Consider the following 19,648-nt stretch of genomic DNA (forward strand, 5'->3'; position numbering starts at 1 on the left):
AGAAGTCAACAGTGAGAGCAGTGGAAATGAGTTTTTTGAGAGGAGCATGTGGAGTCACATGGAGAGACAGACTTACAAATGAGGAAGTGATGTAGCGTTGTGGTGTGGATGTGGATGTGAAAAGAAGTGTTAGGAGAAACACATTTAGGTGGTTTGGCCATGTGGAGAGCATGGAGAGTGAGAGACTGACGAGGAGAGTGTATGTAAGTGAGGTGGAGGGGGGGAGAGGGAGGGTGAGGCCAAGGATGAGATGGAGGAATGAAGTGGAGAGGTGTATGAGAGAGGAGGGTGTGAGCTGGGAGCAGGGCAGTGAAATGGCAGGAGACAGGGTAACATGGAGGCGATTTGTTTGTGGCCATCCCTTACAGGATTTAGGCATCTGGCAATAGATAGATAGATAGAAGAGTCATTTGTGGTTGAAGATAAACATACATCACAGAGTTCACAGAACTCTGCTTTACTTCAAGTTACATGTTTTAGAGAGAATGTAAGCACAAGTGGTCTTGTCGTGGTTAGGGCGGGAGCGTGGTGGAAGTGAGCAACATTACCAAGCAGGGCGACTACGAGCATTGGTGTGTGGGGAAGAGGCAGCTGCAGGAGCCTACCCCATCCTCACTGCCTACACCCACCTCCTCACTGCAGCTATCAAGGTCAGTTTCACCACTTGTAACCACAGAGAAAGCAACTCTCATCATCATCTGCCATATTCCTTTCAGGGCAGAACAGTGACCATCCACTTCTGTTTGTTCTAGGTACTTTTAACTGTAGTATAACTTTGATTTGCTGTACAGAGTGATTCATGTATTGTGCCCTCATATCTTGTCTATTGCTGGGGTCAACATGGTTTACAGATGAGAGGAGCACGGACATTTCAGCTGCTTTGTGAAATAACCATTCAGGCATTCAATCAGTTAATGTAGAAAGGTAGACATTATAAAGCTTGAGAAGGGTTATGGGCAGTAGAAAATGATGCACAGTAGTCACTGGTAAAGATGACTGAACCAACCCCACAACACAATATGTGGGATGTGCAATATGTGGATCACCCTGTACATCGTCCCCGTTACAGTGGTCTACCTGGTAACATTATTAAGCTGCACAGTTTCTGGTAGCACAGTAGGAAAAAGTGTGACCATCTTAGTGAGTGACATCACATTCAGCTTTAGCTAAGTATAACGTCAGCACACATGGGTCAGCTCCAGACACCTACTGACTGCTTGGAAAGAGCAAAACTGCATGCTACTCCAGTGCTCTCTGTGTTTGCCCTTTCCCCATTTTTTGAAACAAAGACTGCATTTTGCTGTGGCTGAGCCTGATCTGCCTATACCCCCCAAGGTTCTCCCTTGACAGTCATCGCTCCTACTAAACTCTCCACCAGCAGAATTGCCACAACAGTGGTGTTGACTAGGGACATTGGGGTGGTCGCTGGTAATGGGGCAAGCAATATAAAGCCACTGTAAAAGCTCTGACACAGCAACAATGACCAGAAACTCAATGCAGACTTAATGTGCACCAACACCAGATGACTTTCTTTCTTAAACTGAGGTGGAGCAGACAGCTGCCTTTGTTTTGGCAGGCATCATCAGTGGTTTGTGGATGGTGGGGATGTTGTGGGAAGAGGTGGGCAGTTTGAAAAATTTGGTTTCCTTATGCACTGCCAAGATTGCAGTAAAAAATAAATACAGTACTGCTTTAATCCAGTCAGATTTTTTGCTTTCTCAGATAATGACATACATTGGGTAATGCACCGGTGGATAAACTGGGGATTACTGTACTCTTTGGAATATGGCCAAGCATCATACTGCTTTTTTTTTTTTTTTTTTTTTTCCCCCCCAGAGAAGAAAGAACAAAAGGTCAGAAGGTTGCTAAGTTCGTCTTTCCAAGGAAAACTGGGCAAAGAGAACCATATTCAAGATACGTTCTTTTCGGGATACCACAACACATTATGTGTAAAAGACTGGAGGTGATATGCATAGGGAAATACAGACTGGGGAAGACAAATCCATAGTTGACCTGTTGCATACATGAATGACTGAGATTACCAGCTAACTCTTGCATTAGAGAGTTGGACAGAAAAGGAGTGAAAGTGTGTTACCAGATAGGTGCTATGCATCTGCCATAATGCTGCTGAGATGCAAGCAGTGACCATTGAAGCAATGGCAGTAATAAGACAAAGGTGCAGCAGTGCAGTGAAGAGAGGTTTAAGGGGGTCAGTTAAGAGGAGGGGAGTTAATGAGATGAAAGTCTTTGATTTCACCCTGCTTAGAAGAACTGTGTGTGTGTGTGTGTGTGTGTGTGTGTGTTCCCATTATATTCCATGAACAGCTTGAGCTATAACATAAAACCTATAGGGTATCAAGATATGGCCAAAATCTTGGATGAGTTAAAAAATGGGCACTCAGGGTCAAGGTCAAGGTCACCAAATGGCTGCCAAAGGTCAGCTAGTTTTTATTGCCTGCCTTTAACACCATTGTATCCTTTGAGTGGCCTGAGCTATCACCATGAAACCTTCAGGGTTTCAAAATATAGCCAAAATCTTGGATGATTAGAAAAAAAACAAGGGCACTTAGGGTCAAGGTCAGGGTCAGCAAACTGGCTGCCAAAGGTCAACTAGTTTTTATCGCCCACCTTTAGCACCATTGTATCTCACGAACAGCTTGAGTAGCCAGCGTGAAACCTTCGGTGTATCAAGATATGGCCAAAATTTTGGATGAGTTCGAAAATGGACACTCGGGGTCAAGGTCAAGGGTGCCAGTATGGCTGCCAAAGGTCAACTAGTTTTTATCGCCTGCCTTTTGCACCATTATATCTCTTGAACTGCTTGAGCTGTCAACATGAAACCTTCAGGGTATCAAGATATAGTCAAAATCTTGGATGAGTTCGTAAATGGGCACTCAGGATCAGGGTCAAGGTCACCAAAATGGCTGCCAAATGCAAACTTTTTTTTTTTTTTTTTTTTTAAATATGGATTGGCATTTTGTGAAATGTGGTGACTAAATTCCATAGAGTTTTGCAAATTGTCTTCACATCTGGCAGGTAAGTAGCTTGCAACCTGGCCAACAGCATACTCTGATGGGCAATTAACATTTGGCCCCAGAATGCTTTTCTTTCATTTTGGCTTTTATTATCAACCCCTTGATTCTGATGACATTGTTTTTATTCAGTTCTTGCTACCTTGAGTTTTGCTGAGCTTAGCAACTACAGTATAAGGCAAGTAGATGCCTGGTGGTTTAATAGGTTGAAGCATTCCAACTTTTTATGACCCAAAGGGTTTACATTTGAGGGGTGGTTTGAGTTTATTGTTCGTTGAATTAAACTCTAGGGCAAGCAACTGGTCACTGTCACCTTAAATGTCGGGATAAGTAGCCTAGCCCAGGGCCCCAGTGCTCCTGATGGGCCAGTAAAGGATTGAATGTCATAAATGTCTTGAAACATCATATAATGAAGTGTTTAATGGAAGCTAGATCTAACCCCTCCATCAAAGTATAATCAGTCAGTCAATCAATCATTTCCTGTGGCACCCCACGGGATGCATAGGGCCTTGATGAACTCTCTCCACCAATATTTGTCTCTTGCCATCTCCTTCAGGTCCCACCAACACTCCTCTCCTGCTTCTTTTTTCATTGTCCTCAATCAGGTTTCCCTCAGCCTACCTCTACCTCTTCTTCCTCTAGCAGTCCACTCTGGCACATCCTGTATTAAACTACCTTCTTTTCTGTATATGTGCCCCAGCCACTTCCAGCAAGACAGTCTCACATATTCATTAACTGGTTCCACTCTCGTAATATCCCTCACTCTTTCATTTGTAACTCTGTCTTGCCACTTTACCCCAAGAATCCTTCTCAGTATTTTATTCTCAAATCCTAATACTTTCTGATCTGTTGCAATTGTACTGTACCATGACTCAGTCCCATAAATTAAAATTGGTCTAACCATGGACATGTAAATTTTCTCTTTAGTATGTACCAAAAGCATATTGTTACTCCAAACAGATTTCGGCATTCCAACAGCTCGCCAAGAGTGTCTAATCCTCTCCTCAATAATAATGTATATATATATATATATATATATAAAGTGGTGGGTGGGGGCGCTCACCATCCACTCACTGGATGTAGTGCTGCTGTTGGGTGTCTGCCCTTTCATCTCCTCCATCCTTCTTTCCTTCCATCATCTTCTGTCTTTCTTTCCTTCATTCTTTCCTTGTCCTTCTGCCTGTGGGTGACTTTACACTCCCTCTTCTGTCTTTCTTTCCTTCATTCTTTCCTCTTCCTTCTGCCTGTGGGTGACTCTACACTGAGTGACAAGCCAAATGGTTTCCTGAACACCAGGAAACCATTTACTACGCTGGGTGGCAACCATATAACCAAATTTGGGCGCCTGGTGATTTAGTGGGTAATTATTGCACTCCAGTCAGATTGAGCCAGTGAAGGTTTATATCCAAGGGGTGGTTGGGGTTGATTGCTCACGTAATGCCACTCAGGGATGAGTGAGGCTGATCACTCTCATCTTAAATGTCGGGACCAACTGCCTTGCCCCGGGCTCCTATGCTCCTCATGGGGCAGTATATGATTGGATGATGGATGGATGAATGTATATATATATATATACAGTATATATTATATACTGTAACCATAGGGGTATTTGCCTTCTTAGTGTGACTGGAAAAATATATGGTAGAATACTCATTGATAGGGTTAGGCATAGGACAGAGGAGCTAGTTGGAGAAGAACAAGGGGGATTTAGGAAGGGAAAAGGGTGTGTAGATCAGATATTTGTTTTTAAGGTGTTTAGTGGAGAAGTATCTAGAGAAGGGAAAGAAAGTGTATGCTGCCTTCATGGACTTGGAGAAAGCTTATGACAGAATAGATAGGCAAGGTATGTGGAAGGTATTAAGAATATATGGAGTCGAGGGGAAATTGTTGAGTGCTGTGAAGAGTATACACGAAGGAGCTAGGGCTACAGTGCGAGTGGATGGTGAGCTGAGTGAGTTCTTTGATCTCAGTGTGGGACTGAAACTGGGTTGTGTGATGTCTCCATGGCTGTTTAATATACATGGATGGGGTTGTAAAGGAGGTGTTAGGTAGGGCAGTGGATGTGGGGGTGGCTCTAATGAATGAGGGTGAGATTTGGAATTATCCGGTGTTGCTGTTTGTTGATGATACAGTATTGTTGAGTGAAGATGAATGGGAGTTGCAAGGTTTGGTGAATGAATTTGGGACAGTGTGTAAGAGGAGGAAGCTGGAAGTTAATGTAAACAAAAGTAAAGCTTTGGTGTTTGAGAGGAATGAAGTCACAGAGTGTACAGTGAGGTTGGATGGTGAGGATATGGAGAATGTGAGTGCATTCAAGTACTTGGGTAGTGTGATGAGTAAGGATGGAACATTGGGGGATGAAGTGCATGAAAGGGTACAGCAGGGAAGGAAGGTTGTTGGTTCACTGAAAGTATTGATTAGAAACAGGGAGGTGAGTATGGAAGTTATGAAGTCACTGCATGATAGTATTGTGATCCCTACCCTGACGTATGGAAGCGAGGCGTGGACCTTGCAAGAGGGGAACAAGTCAAGAGTGAGAGCAGTGGAAATGAGTTACTTTAGAGGAGCATGTGGAGTGACATGGATGGACAGGTTGACGAATGAAGAAATGAAGGAACGTTGTGGGGTGGATGTGGATGTGGTTGAGAAGATTAGGAGAAATACACTGAGGTGGTTTGGACATGTGGAGAGAATGGAGAATGAAAGACTGACTAAGAGGGTGTATGTAGGTGAGGTGGAGGGAGGGAGAGGGAGGGGTAGACTGAGGATGAGGTGGAGGGATGGAGTTGAGAGGTATGTGAGTTGGGGGGAGTGTAGTCAAATGATGGGTGACAGAGTGACTTGGAGGCATTTTGTCTGCGGCCACTACCATTCCCATCTACTTCAGCCGGCACACCTCACTGGCCAACCACTCCATCCACCCGTACATTCCCAACTTTGTCATTCATGTCTCCAATCAAAAGCACTCTCTCGCTTCTATCAAATTTGTCCATACATGCTTCTACTCTCGCCCAAAACTCAACTTTCACTCTTGCCACTCGGTCTTCTGTCGGAGCATACACACATACAATCGCCCACGCTTGTATACCTACTTTCATCCTCACCCATACAATCCTTGCACCCACTGTTCCATACTCTCTTATATTCTCCTTCCACTTCTTGCTTATCATCAGACATACTCCCTCTCTTGCCCTCTCATTCTCATTAACTCCCGCACATATACCTAAACCATATTCCCATTCCCTCACCCTTTCACCTTTCCATTTAGTTTCAGTCAATCCTTATATATCCACTCTTGCATCCTCAAGCACCTGAACAATCTCTCTGTCTTTCACTTCATCATTCACTTCTCTCGCATTCCACGTTCCCACCCTCAGAATGTCCTTTGTCCGTTCCTTAGTCGTCAACGTATGGTCCGTCCTGGTCCGAGGCGCTTTATTCGCTTGTTTTGTTAGTTCTTTTTATGGGGTGGGGCACTAACCCACCACCAGCCCTTTTAGTCGCCTTGTATGACAAGCAGGGATACTGGGAGAGTATTCTTGAAATCCCCCTACCCCCATGGGGTAGTCAAAACAGTTTAAAAACTGTTAATGCAATCCGGACTAATGTCTGATATATCGGAAAAAGTCTGGATTAGCAGGGGGAAGTCCAGATGTCGCTTTTATCGGAATTTCGCATTTTTCGGAATGGTTTGGGCCCCAATTAGTCCGTTATAGTGAGGTCTTACTGTATATATATAAACAGTATATAGATGTATGTATGTGCAAAGTAATCTTCCCAATATCCAATGTAATACAGCCAAAGGCATGTCTGGGAAGTGAGTTCGTCCGGATACTGGGCCCCGCCTCCTGGACTGGTACTTATGGACCCTAACCCAGCCTAACTCAGAAAACCACCTACATAACTCCCTACCGGACATGCATAGCACTTATTTAAGACCCTAATCACACAAATAAGGGACAGAAAGCCTGAAATAAATGAAAAGGAACCAGAGAATGGGGAATTAGAAGTGAGTATGGAAACTACTTAGCAGTGTACAGGGTACTTACAACATGTCCGTGGCCATTATGAAAATTAACCCACCTCTAAGACTGGCAGTGGTGAAAATGCTCATGAGGCACATACAGTAATCCAGTGTTATGCTACACTTGATCCTTTGCAGTGTGATTTATAATTGTTTAACACTGCACATTCTGTTCTGACTTGTGCCATGCCAGTTTCAACCGCAAGTTTGCACTGTGCATTTAATCCTTGCACTCTGAATTCTAATTTCTTAACACTGCACAACATTGTAAATTTCCATGTGGTCAAGTGGTGAGGCATTGCAGTTTGTTCACTGTTTATTTACAAAACAAGCATGTGCAGCATCCATTGCGATGAGCATGTAGTCAGGATGGTAGTTAGGCGGTAACTGGGGAAGCCCAGGAGGGGAGGAAGAAAGGGGCTCCGTGTAAACACAGGTGTTCGATGCCATGTGCCAAGTTCAAAGTACGGTTGATTTTTTTTATGGGGGGGGGGGGCAAAGGCCCAGGCCCAAAATGTCCGGGTAGTGGGGTGTCCGGGTAGTGGGGTGTCCGGATAGTGGGCAGATTACTATATATATATATATACTGTATATATATATATACAGTTGGAGCCTCTGTGGTAAAGTGTGCGTTTTCGTACACTGAGGAACGAGGGTTCGTGCCCCACCAGGGTAATAAACTTTGGGAGCGTTCTTCTGGCCACGTACTGCTTGGCGGACATCAGGGGTGCTGTGGTTGAACCAGTGTCGCATACTGTAAAGTATGCTTGCACCCATTCGGCTTGCTTGGGCCGATTACACTTGGTTCACAGATTACACACACGTCCAAAGCCACTCGAACGCTACAGTTACACTTGCAAACACTTCTCACCCTACATACAATCTCTGCCAGATAGCCTCAGCCACTTGGTAGAGATACATTGGCTGTATCGTCCCCACTTTGGTCGGGATAGGCCGGTCCTGCAGTGGACACAGAAACGTCTGATGAGATGAGAGATGAGATGAGATATATACAGTTAAGTCACCTATGGTGCGTGCTTCTATGGCACGGTTTTCTGTGACACGGTAAGGTGCCAGACCCCCCAAGAACGAACCACACACATAAAATACCTGTGGCGCGGGTGCGGCAAGGTTTGAATGAAGCGCCAGGCATACACAAAGTGACCTTCACTCGTCTCAGGCAAGATGGCGGCCTCAGCATGCAGAGCATTGTTTTGGTACAGTTGCAGTCCCGCCACCCTTTCAAAGCTTTGTCTTTTCCACTCATTCACGTGTGCCCGCATGCTATCATCACCTCTCAGCCAAGCATCGTACTACAGTATACATCGTGTAGCACCAGGCCTACGTTATGCAAGTATGATTATTGTGTTGTTGCAACGATTTACTGTACATGAGTAACGCTGCCTGTATTAGTGTGATAGTGTTTGCTTTGGTCTTGGAGACGACTTGGACTGACACATGAAGTGATTAAGGTGGGTTGTCATTTTTGTTTGACTGATTGCTTGATTGTGTGCATGTGTAAAGTGGGAAAAAATGGGGAAAATTGGAGTGAAAAAGGGAGACTTCTGGAGAACGTCCAGAGCCAAATTGCATTTTTCCCATAGATTTAGCTATTTGGATGGAGCAGTTTTCTATGGCACGGGCTCGGTCCAGAACCAATTAGCCAGGCCTTAGGCGACTTGGCTGTGCATATATATATATATATATATATATATATACAGTAGATCTATCTATCTATCTATCTATCTATTGCCAGATGCCTCAATCCCGTACGGGGTGGCCACAAACAAATCGCCTCCACGTCGCCCTGTCCCCCGCCATTTCACTGCCCTGCTCCCAGCTCACACCCCCCTCTCTCATCCTCATCCACCCCATCCCTCCATCTCACCCTCAGCCCCCCCCCCCTTCCTCTACCTCCCTGCACCTCACTCACATACACTCTCCTCATCAGTTTCTCACCCTCCATCCTCTCCACATGGCCAAACCACCTCAGTGTGTTCCTCCTAATGCTTCCTATCAAATCCACATCCACACCACAACGCTTCTTTATATATATATATATATATATATATATATATATATATATATATATATATATATATATATATATTGGGTATCTATGTATATAAAGATATATCTCTCTATATATATATATATATATATATATATATATATATATATATATATATATATATTGAGCTAGAAAGAAATGAAAATTGTTTTATTTTGAAAGAATGAAGTTAGTTAGGCCTTGAATAAGATTCCATCCATCCATCCATCATCCAATCCTACATTTCCCCATGAGGAGCGTAGGAGCCCAGGGCTAGGCAGTTGGTCCTGACATTTAAGATGAGAGTGACCAGCCTCACTCATCCCTGAGTGGTATTTCATGAGCAATCAACCCCAACCATCCCTTGAGAATAAACCTTCACCGGCTCAATCCGATTGGAATGCAATAATTACCCACTAAAACCACCAGGCGCCAAAATTTGGTTATATGGTTACCACCCAGCGCAGTAAATGCTTTCATGGCATACGGGAAACCATTTGGCTTGTCACTCAGTGTAGAGTCACCCACAGGCTGAAGGAAGAGGAAAGAATGAAGGAAACAAAAACAGAAGAGGGAGTGTAAAGTCACCCGTAGGCAGAGGGACAAGGAAAGAGTGAAGGAAAGAAAGACAGAAGAGAATGGAAGGAAAGAAGGATGGAGAGGAAAGGGCAGACTCCCGAGAACAGCACTACATCGAGTGAGTGGATGGTGAGCACCCCCACCTACCAATTCCCCATTAACCCGGCACGTCCCGGAGACGTGAATTCATGTCCCCACGTGATGTGCACTCATATCCCGGAGGCATAAATTAACGCGGCAACATTGCAAGGTCCCTAATTTGCACAATTTTCAAATTTCGTGAGTGATTTTTGGCACGTATACACGGGACACCTTCCTCTACAAGATGCCAGGCAGGGACAATGCCTTATCCAGCATGACCTCCCCCCCCCCTGCATGACCTTTTCTCAGCAATTTACCTGTTATCAGTGACCTGGCCAGTAAAGCCATGTCATGCCACGGTACGAAATTCAGGGCCAGAGTGATTCCCCAATTGATGACAATGTGGAGGACAAACATTAGAGGAAGAAACAGTCAGAAATGATGACCAGGTAATGTGGCAAAAAAAGGTCAGGAATGGTGATGATTTAGTGAGTGAAACAATGCTTATAATGCCTATATTACCGTTTGAAAACCAATATACTCTCGTACTACATATAAATTCGTACCAAATAAATAAATAAATACCGTTTATGAGTGGTGTAGAATAGTTATCCTCCCATTGAACTCGTTTTCTTTGCAGCCAGCCCGATAGAAAACCCTGTAAGTTAAGGAGGTACTCCTACCTGGATCGAGTATTTTAAACCTCAGGTGAGCGATTTCTCTATGAATTTTCGATGTTTCTCACCAAAAGCGGATGTTTGAGTAAAAAAAAAAAAAAGGTCCAAAAATGTCGGGACTGGGGCGTACCACTGCCCAGAAAACGTTGGGATGGGGCGGGTTTAAAAAAAAAAAAAAATGTTCAGCAACTTTGTACAGTACTGTACCTGTATGGTGTTGGTTTAACTGAAAAGGACAGTCAGACTGGTTTCCGTGATATAATTGGGAACAAATTAGTCAGGTAATTATTTCATACCCATTCAGGCCTTTCATATCCATTCTGGTTTAGTAACATCTGTTCAGGTTCATTCAGGTAAGATAAAATTTTTAAAGACCAGGTAGAGCACTTCAGGACCATTCAGGTTACATTAGGCCCATCCAAGTCTTTCACATCCATTCTGGCCCAGTCAGGTCAGTTCAGGTCCAGTTGAGTTCTTGCAGGTTCAGTTACATCCACTAAAGACTATCAGTACCATTTCACATTTTTTCAGACCCTTCACATCCATTTGGGCTCAGTCAGGTCTAATAAGGGCCATTCGTCCCTGACTAGGTCTGTTCATGTTTGGTTAAATCCATTCAAGGCTATTACATCCTCTCAGACCCTATCAGATCGTTTCAGTCCCATTCAGGTAGATGCGCATTCAGTTGAAGTAATTTAGGGCTGATGTTGTCCACCCAGATCCATTCACATTCATTCGGGTCAGTTTTAATCCAGCACAGTCATTCATGGTCATCCAGTTCAGTCATGTTCATACTCAGGAAGATCAGTTCAGGCATATTTCAGTGTCATTTTTTTTCATTTCGTTTATACAGGCTCCAACATGCTTGCATGTGTTGGCCTTGGTCACTGAATGGCAGTTCTCCACACTACTCGATCTCTGGCAGCCTCCCTGTTCAGTCCCCTATACCTGAGGTCACATACTATGACCTTGTCCGAGGTCTTTTTCAGTCTACCTCTCTCATCCCTACCCCCATCATTCACACTTCTCACTTTCTGCTCCCAGTTGTCATCCCCCATCCTTTCCACATGCCCAAACCATCTCAATCTACCCCTCCTCATCACAACACTAATACATTCCAGTCCCATTCTTCCTTTCAGTTCTTCCACATGAAAGCTAGCCTCCTTCCTTTAGGCCATGCATTCAAGGACACACTACACATCCACCTGATTATTGTCATTCTGTACATTTGGGCTTACTAATACCCACTTCCTTAACTGTCCGGGCTTCACTACCGTACAGCATTACACTCCTAACACATGCTGCATACAAAGTTCCCATAGCATGGAGGGAGAGCCCTCTCTGTGAAGTAAAGCAACAGCTTCCTGAACTTCTCCCAACCACTCCTCACTCTAACCACAGAGGTAGCTCCAGTACAAAACATGTCTCCCAAGTAACAAAACTCTTCCACACACTCAAGAGACACCAGCAAGATCAATTTTATCATGCCTGACAATCTCCACATGCTTTCCCAACACACCGTACACATGAAATCAGCATTATCTTGCAATCTAATACCACTATATCTTTTATGCACCCAGTTATCACAAATACTGTACTGCACAGGATGGAATTGCTTCCCACGCCCTTGTTGCATACCACACATGGTCACTCTCCTTCATCTTCGACAGTACTCCCACTGACCATAGATACCATCGCTATTGTTTTATCAGCATGTACTCTCAAGCCCTTGTGCCCCATACCATCTCTTCCCTTCCTAAATCTTTCCTCCACCTCCCATTCATTCTCAGCATTCAACACCAAATCATTAGCATACAACATTTTCCATGGGAGTCCGTTTCAGAAGTCGTGTGAGAAGTCTTCAAGCACCATGATAAACAGTAAGGGGATCAAGACTGACCCCAGATGCACGCCAGCATCTGCAGAAAACTCATCACTCAAATCTGACAATACTATAAGTTATTTCTTGTAAGGCAGGCTGGTGTAGAGCATTTTCATTGTGCCAGAAATAAGTGAATTCTGTGTATATATACACCAGTATTGTTTCAAAGATCATTTTAATGTGAAAGCTTTCTTAATTGCTTGGTTTAGTGATGAACTGTGACAACATGCTTCAGTATTTCAGGATATTTTAAAGCTCCATTCGCCACACTGATGCTCTCATTGTGTGTTTGTGTGCACAGGGTGGTGTGGTGGGAGGCAGTGTGCGTGGTGGAGTGGTGTTTCTGGCACGGGAGGTGGCTGGACCTCTGTTACGTTGGTGTTTCAAGTCACAAGAGGAGCGAGATGCAGTGCTACATGCTACCTTGGCACCACTGCACCACACTCTCCAGCAGTCCTCAGTTGGTATGTATTATATCTTCAGTTCAGTCGTTCAGTCAAATGATGCCATGTTTTCTCATAATGGGATGTCCATATTGATGTTGGCTGTGGTGCAGCTGATGCTTTCTACAGTCTGGATTCTAAACCTAATTCTCAACAGTAGTTGGAAGCTGTTTTAAGATGAAGGTGTAGAAGCCACAGTTAAGGAGAAAAAGAAAACTTTTCCAAGAATGGAAAAGGGGTGATAACAGAAAGGAATGCTTGTCTTCCAAGTGTAGAACTAGAAAGTGGGTATACAAGGCAAAATCTGAGTCTCAGAGACTTTTAATGGACAACCTAAATAGTGTCGAAAGGAAGAACATAGTATTTAAGGTGGCTAATCAAATGAAGAGGGAAAACAAGGATCTCATAGGTAAGCATTGTGAGAAGAGTGATGAAGGAAAGGTAGATCAAGGAAAGGTATTGGATGAGGAGGCAGGGGTCAGTGAGGATTTTAAAGATGTCTGGAGAGAGCATTCAGACCAGATACTGAATGAGGAGTTTGACTAGAGCAGGGAAGGTTTGGAGTAGGTGGATCCAGTGTTTGACCCTTGGCCTTTGATTGATGTTACTACAGTGAACAGGGCAGTAGGCAGGATGCAGTTTGGGAAGAGGATGGGTGCATCTGAGTTGACTGTAGAAGTGTTTTAGGCCTCAGGAGATATAGGAGTGGGTTTAGTTGCTGATTTGGAAAATTAAATCACAAATACTTGTTGACTTAAGTAATTAATAGTTTCCTGCAGCTCTTATGTAAGTCAAATTTCTTTTACCTAAGTCTGTCTTACCAAATACACATGCCACATCACTCTTTCTTTCTCCTCTCTCCACCCTCTTAACCCCTTGGCTGCATCTATTATGGGGAGAACGATACCCTTGTTGTGGCAGTCCACACAAAAGTTACCCATTTTCAGTGCACAAATTTCTATATTCATCCATCCATCCATCCATCATCCAATCCTGTGTTGCCCCAAGAGGAACATAGAAGCCCAGGGCTAGGCAAGTTGGTCCTGACATTTAACCCGCCCCATCCCGACGTTTTGGACCCTTTTTTTTTTTTTTTTTTTTTTTTTTTTTTTTTTTTTGCTCAAACATCCGCTTTTGGTGAGAAACATCAAAAATTCATAGAGAAATTGCTCACCTGAGGTTTAAAATACCAGATTTAGGTGCGAGTACTTCCTTACCTGACTGGGTTTTCCAACAGGCTGGCACCAAAGAAAATGAGTTCTATGGGAGGGTAACTATTTTATCCACTCATAAACAGTATTTATTTATTTCCTTGGTACGAATTTATATGTAGTACAAGAGCATATTGGTTTTCAAACAGTAATATAGGCATTATAAGCATTGTTTCACTCACTAACTCATCACCATTCATGACCTTTTTTTTCCTACATTACCTGATTATCATTTCTGACTGATTCTTCCTCTAAATTTTGTCCTTCACATTGTCATCGATTGGGGAATCACTCTGGCCCTGAATGTCTTTATTGGCCAGGTCACTGGTAACAGGTGAATTGCCGAGACAATGGCGTGCGGGGGGGGGGGGAGGTTATGCGGTGTAAGGCATTGTTCCTGCTTGGCATCTTGTAGAGGAATAGAGGAAGGTGTCCCGTGTATACGTGCCAAAAATCACTCGCGAAAATTGAAAATTGTGCAAATTAGGGACCTTGCAATGTTGCTGCGTTAATTCACGTTGCCGGGACGGCGCAGGTTAAAATGAGAGCGACACAAGATAAAAAATTAATTAATTAATAAATAAAACATGCACAAGAAAGCAAAACACTCCTTTTTACCTATGAGCACATCAGTGAATGTTTAGATGCTCCTATGATGCCATAGAGAGAGGTGGAAGCAACGTCATTTTTGGTGTTTTGTTTGTATCGCTGTAGCTGTCCTTCATCCACCAGCACCCACGCCACAGCTCACCATGCTTCATTTCCTGACCACACACCACCATATGCATCACTTTCTTTGCATTATCTGGAATGGTTCACTTAGCACTTAAAAATCATTATTTACAAACATTATAACCATCCACTCATTTGATGTAGTGCTGCTCACGGGTGAGTGCCCTTTCCTCTCTTTTCCTTCCTTCCTCTTCTTTGTTTCTTTTCTTCGGTCTTTCCTCTTCCTCCTGTCTACAAGTGACTCCACACTGAGTGACAAGCCATATGGTTTCCTATACTACAGAAAACCATTTACAATGCTAGGCGGCAACCATATAACCAAATTATGGCACCTGGTGGTTTAGTGGGTAATTAAGGCACTGCAGTTGGATTGAGCCTGTGCAGGTTTACTCCTGTCTTTCTTTCCTTCATTCTTTCCTCTTTCTTCTGCCTGTGGGTGACTTTACACTCCTATCTTTCTTTCCTTCTTTCTTTCCTCTTGCTTCTGCCTATGAGTGACTCTACACTGAGTGACAAGCCAACTGGTTTCCTGTACACCAGGAAACCATTTACTATGCTGGGTGGTAACCATACTGTATAACCAGATTATGGCACCTGGTGGTTTAATGGGTAATTAAGGCACACCAGTCGGGTTGAGCCTGTGTTGGTTTATATCCTACGGGTGGTTGGGGTTTATTCTCACATAATGCCACTCAGGGATGAGTGAGGCTGGTCACTCTCATTTTAAACATCAGGACCAACTTCCTTAGCCCGGGGCTCCTATGCACCTCATAGCACGACATAGGATTGGATGATGGATGGATGGATAGGTAATTGTGTGTGTGTGTGTTTTATAAAAAAGTAAACATCCCCATCCCACAACATTTTTAGAGAATAAAGCAGCTTAAGTGCAAGGTTAATGATAGATGATAAAATTGCTGATTATAAATATGTTATTGGTAATGTAACAACAGATCAGGAGCTGCGAGACTTGGTGGTGCGGCAGTTGGTTGACCAGAGTAGTGCTGGACAGACCTTGCTGTGGGTAGTTGTGGGTGGAGCCGGCTTAGAAGCTACCCTTAGCCACCCTCACCACTCACCTGGCTCAAACCATGCTCAGCGCCTAACACGCACAGCACAGATGGCTCTCTCCATATTGCACAGGTTGTATTTCATGCCCTCATTGTCTTATCCTTAGGTCAGTATGCACTTTGTCACTTAGGTCATTTTAACTCAAACTCTGTGTTCTCCTCATAGGCCATTTTAACCATGTCTTCATACATTTTGCCAGCCACACATTCCAATGCCTGTTATCATCGAAGAACTATGTACACTCAACCCCCTCCTATCGCGCCTAATTGGTCACAGGAAACGCACGTGATAGCTGAATACGCGATAGCTGAACTGAATAATCAATGGGAAAATTTCTAATTGGTTTTTCGGTGGCCCATTTTTCTAACTTTTAACCACTTTATGCCTATGATTTCCTGCCAATCTCTCCTCTAACATGAAATAAAGCATCAGTATATTAATAATAACAGTATAATGAATAAATAAACAACATAAAAGGCCATCAAACTTTTATAAGGATTACAGCTTGGGTGGTTTGATGGGTTCCGAGGCTTGGGAGTGGCTTAGTTGCCACCAGATCTCTTTAGCTGTCTCCATTTCTTTAGTGTCCACAGCTAAAGGGGGTATCACATGATACCTTATATCAGGAATGGCTGAGGAACATTTCTATCTATCTATCTATTGCCAGACGCCTCAATCCCGTTTGGGGTGGCCACAAACAAATCGCCTCCAAGTCGCCCTGTCCCCCGCCATTTCACTGCCCTGCTCCCAACTCACACCCCCCTCTCTCATATACCTCTCCACCCCATCCCTCCATCTCATCCTCGGCCTCCCCCTCCCTCTTCCCCCCTCCACCTCACTCACATACACTCTCTTCGTCAGTCTTTCACCCTCCATCCTCTCCACATGGCCAAACCACCTCAGTGTGTTCCTCATAACGCTTCCTATCACATCCACATCCACACCACAACGCTCCTTTATATCCTCATTTGTCAGCCTGTCTCTCCATGTGACTCCACAGGCTCCTCTTAAATAACTCATTTCCACTGCTCTCACTCTTGACTTGTGTCCTTCCAACAATGTCCAAGCTTTAAGTGGAACAAAACTTGGACGCCATCACACACGTTCCTCACACTGTCGTCAGAGCCCCGTCTCTGTTGTAAACACGTGATTACTTTATCAACATCACAGTTTTTTCGGCATAAGAAATATCAACTCTTTATAAGGGTTTCAAAATGATTGATATTTATTCTAAAATACAATATTAATAAGTATTCAGTGTTAGGCTAAATTTCAATGCTGTAGTACGATATATTCTTTCAAGCCGAATGGGTTTTGGTCACTCTTTTGCCCGTCGTGTCCTCAGCAGGAATCTGTTCAGGTCCTTTCCAAATGCCCGTGCTATAATCGGGAATTTTACCACGTTACCGTTCTGATTAACCATCGTATCCTCTGCAAACCTCGTATGAAGTGCCGTGTGAATAAGTTTCGCTTAGCCTGTCTTCAAACTCGACGCGTGATAGCGGTCTTGGGGTGTGTGATAGCATGTATGGTTGTGCATTTGATGTGTGCATGATAGTAGGTAAACGTGATAGCTGAACGCGCGATAGCGGGGGGTTGAGTGTAGTATAGTGGAACTTATAAATATTTATCCATAATTTATTGATCTTTCAAGTCTTTAGAGAGAGAGATGGCATTGGTAATGAATGGCAAAGGGTGGAGTATCTCAAATCTAATGTGCTTGCAAATAGTGGACTTGAACGTGGTAGATTGGTGCAAATTTTTGTGGATGTGTGTGTGAGCATTGTACCCTGAAAGTAAATGTAGATAAGAGTAAAGTGATGATTGTTGCAAGAGGAGATAACTCCCAGTTTTATGTTAAAGCATATGGAGAAAAAATAGTGAGAAAGTTTAAGCTCCTGAGTGCAGTGATATAAAACAGAGGTAATTATGCAAAGGAAGTGGGAATTAAGAGTTGCAGGGAAGGAAAATGGCTGGTGTTATGAAGGCCTTGATGAAAAACAGATCTGAGTGGGCGGTTGCAAGAGGCTTGCATGAAGTGCCTACCGTAACATTTGGTTGTGAGACTATAGTGTGGCATAGAAATGAAAAATCAAGAGTAATGACAATGGAAATGGGATTATTGTGGAATGTGTATTACTGTGTAGTGCAGAGAATGGATAGAATAAGGAGCACTGTAATGTGATTTGTGAAAGATCTGAAGTAAAGATGTCTGTGAACACCAGGATTAGAATGTGCTTATTCCATATTCATCTTTCTGTGGCAAAACAAGTCCCGCTTTCTAACACATTGGCCCTGCGCAGGACATAATCATCAGCCAATCATAGCTACTGGGTGACAGCTATGTCATTCAAAAGTTGTTGGGTATATGTTACATAGTTTGGAATGTTTTACTATGTTGGGTGGCAACCATATAACCAAATTATGGCACCTGGTGGTTTAGTGGGCAATTACAGTGTTCCAGTCGGATTGAGCCGGTGAAGGTTTATATCCAAGGGGTGGTTGTGGTTTATTGCACATGTCATGCCACTCGGATGAGTGAGGTTGGTCACTCTCATCTGAAACATCAGGACCAACTTGCCTAGCCCCGGGCTCCTACGCTTCCTTAGGGGGCAATGTAGGGTTGGATGATGGATGGATGGATGGATGGAATGTACCTGCTAATATATATTTTTTTCTGTTCACTCTTTTTAACTCAGTAGCATCGCCATGTATAGACACTAATAATACTGTGTATCACTTATGAACTGCTCAAAGTGCTTTTTATTAATTGGGTAAAAGGTAGCTGTTACTTACCTCCATTTTTATTGCTGAAGACATCCTCACCATCTTTCCACCTTGTGCAAGTGGAAATATTTGTTTAGTCATAAAATATTTATTGGTTACTATAAAAATACAGATCCTGTAAGCCCATTTTACTGCAAACAATTCATTAACAGATCAATCACAAGATGTATTCCCGTACATTTTTTTAAAAACTTGTTTCATGAAGGTTTTAAGTAATAGAAGTGAAGAACGCTGTGAAATGGCTGAAAAATGGGAAAGCAGCTGGTGTTGATGAGGTGTATGCAGAGCTGATTAACCCGCCACGTGCCAGCTATATTTTTAGCCCCATGGGTCGCCCCAGTGCCGGTCATCCCCCCCCCCCCCCTTTTTTTTTTTTTTTCTGAAATGATAGATTTTGATGTGGAAACAACAAATTTCACCATTAAAATGGTCACTGAGGCTTGGAAATGGGTTTTATTGAGTCTTACTTGTATTCAGGTATAGCCGTTCTCTCTTGCTCACCACGTAGGTGAGAGAAAGCCGTTTTCTGTGTAAGGTATACTCAGGTATTTATGCTGGGAAGGTATAGCAATGTTCAGTACACTTTTCTGATTACATATTACCGTAGTTCAACATCTATCACAATTTGCGTGTCTTTCTCACTGTGAATGCATTATCTTACACTTACTTGAAGATAGGTACAACCTGGCTTTATTATATACAGTCCTGGCACTTACAAGAAGGTATTTACAAGTTGATTTCACTATATAGTCCTTACACTTGCAGGAAAATATTTACAACTTACACTTACTTGAAAATATTTACAAAATGCCTTCACTATGTACAGCACTGGGTGAGGCACACAAGCAGAGTGAGGCAGAGCCAGCATGAGGAGGGGGAGTGAGTGAGTGTATGGCTTTGACAGCCTGGGGGATGGTAAAAGAACAGTTACCATACATGCCTGCCGATTTTTATCCGCGAATCTTGAGAAATGCAGTTAGTGAATTTTTTTATTTTAAACATTTTAAAACGGCACTGGAACTGGCTGTGGAATTATGTCAGACTGTTTTAAAACGGCACTGGCACACGACGGGTTAAGT

General features: G+C 43.3%; 1 protein-coding gene across 1 annotated transcript in view; it reads left to right on the forward strand.

The window, feature by feature from the left end:
* Positions 1-19,648, forward strand: part of Nup188 (nuclear pore complex protein Nup188) — a 143,606-nt gene that overhangs the window by 55,418 nt on the left and 68,540 nt on the right. Inside the window, exons 12-14 of the mRNA XM_080281324.1 lie at positions 517-650; positions 12,627-12,789; positions 15,665-15,854. Coding sequence (XP_080137450.1) covers positions 517-650; positions 12,627-12,789; positions 15,665-15,854 — 487 coding nt within the window. The remainder of the gene's footprint in view (positions 1-516; positions 651-12,626; positions 12,790-15,664; positions 15,855-19,648) is intronic.

The sequence above is a fragment of the Coenobita brevimanus genome, chromosome 89 (assembly GCF_032717465.1).
Source record: "Coenobita brevimanus isolate Jiangsu-jjx chromosome 89, ASM3271746v2, whole genome shotgun sequence".
In the NCBI taxonomy this organism is placed as follows: Eukaryota; Metazoa; Arthropoda; class Malacostraca; order Decapoda; family Coenobitidae; genus Coenobita; species Coenobita brevimanus.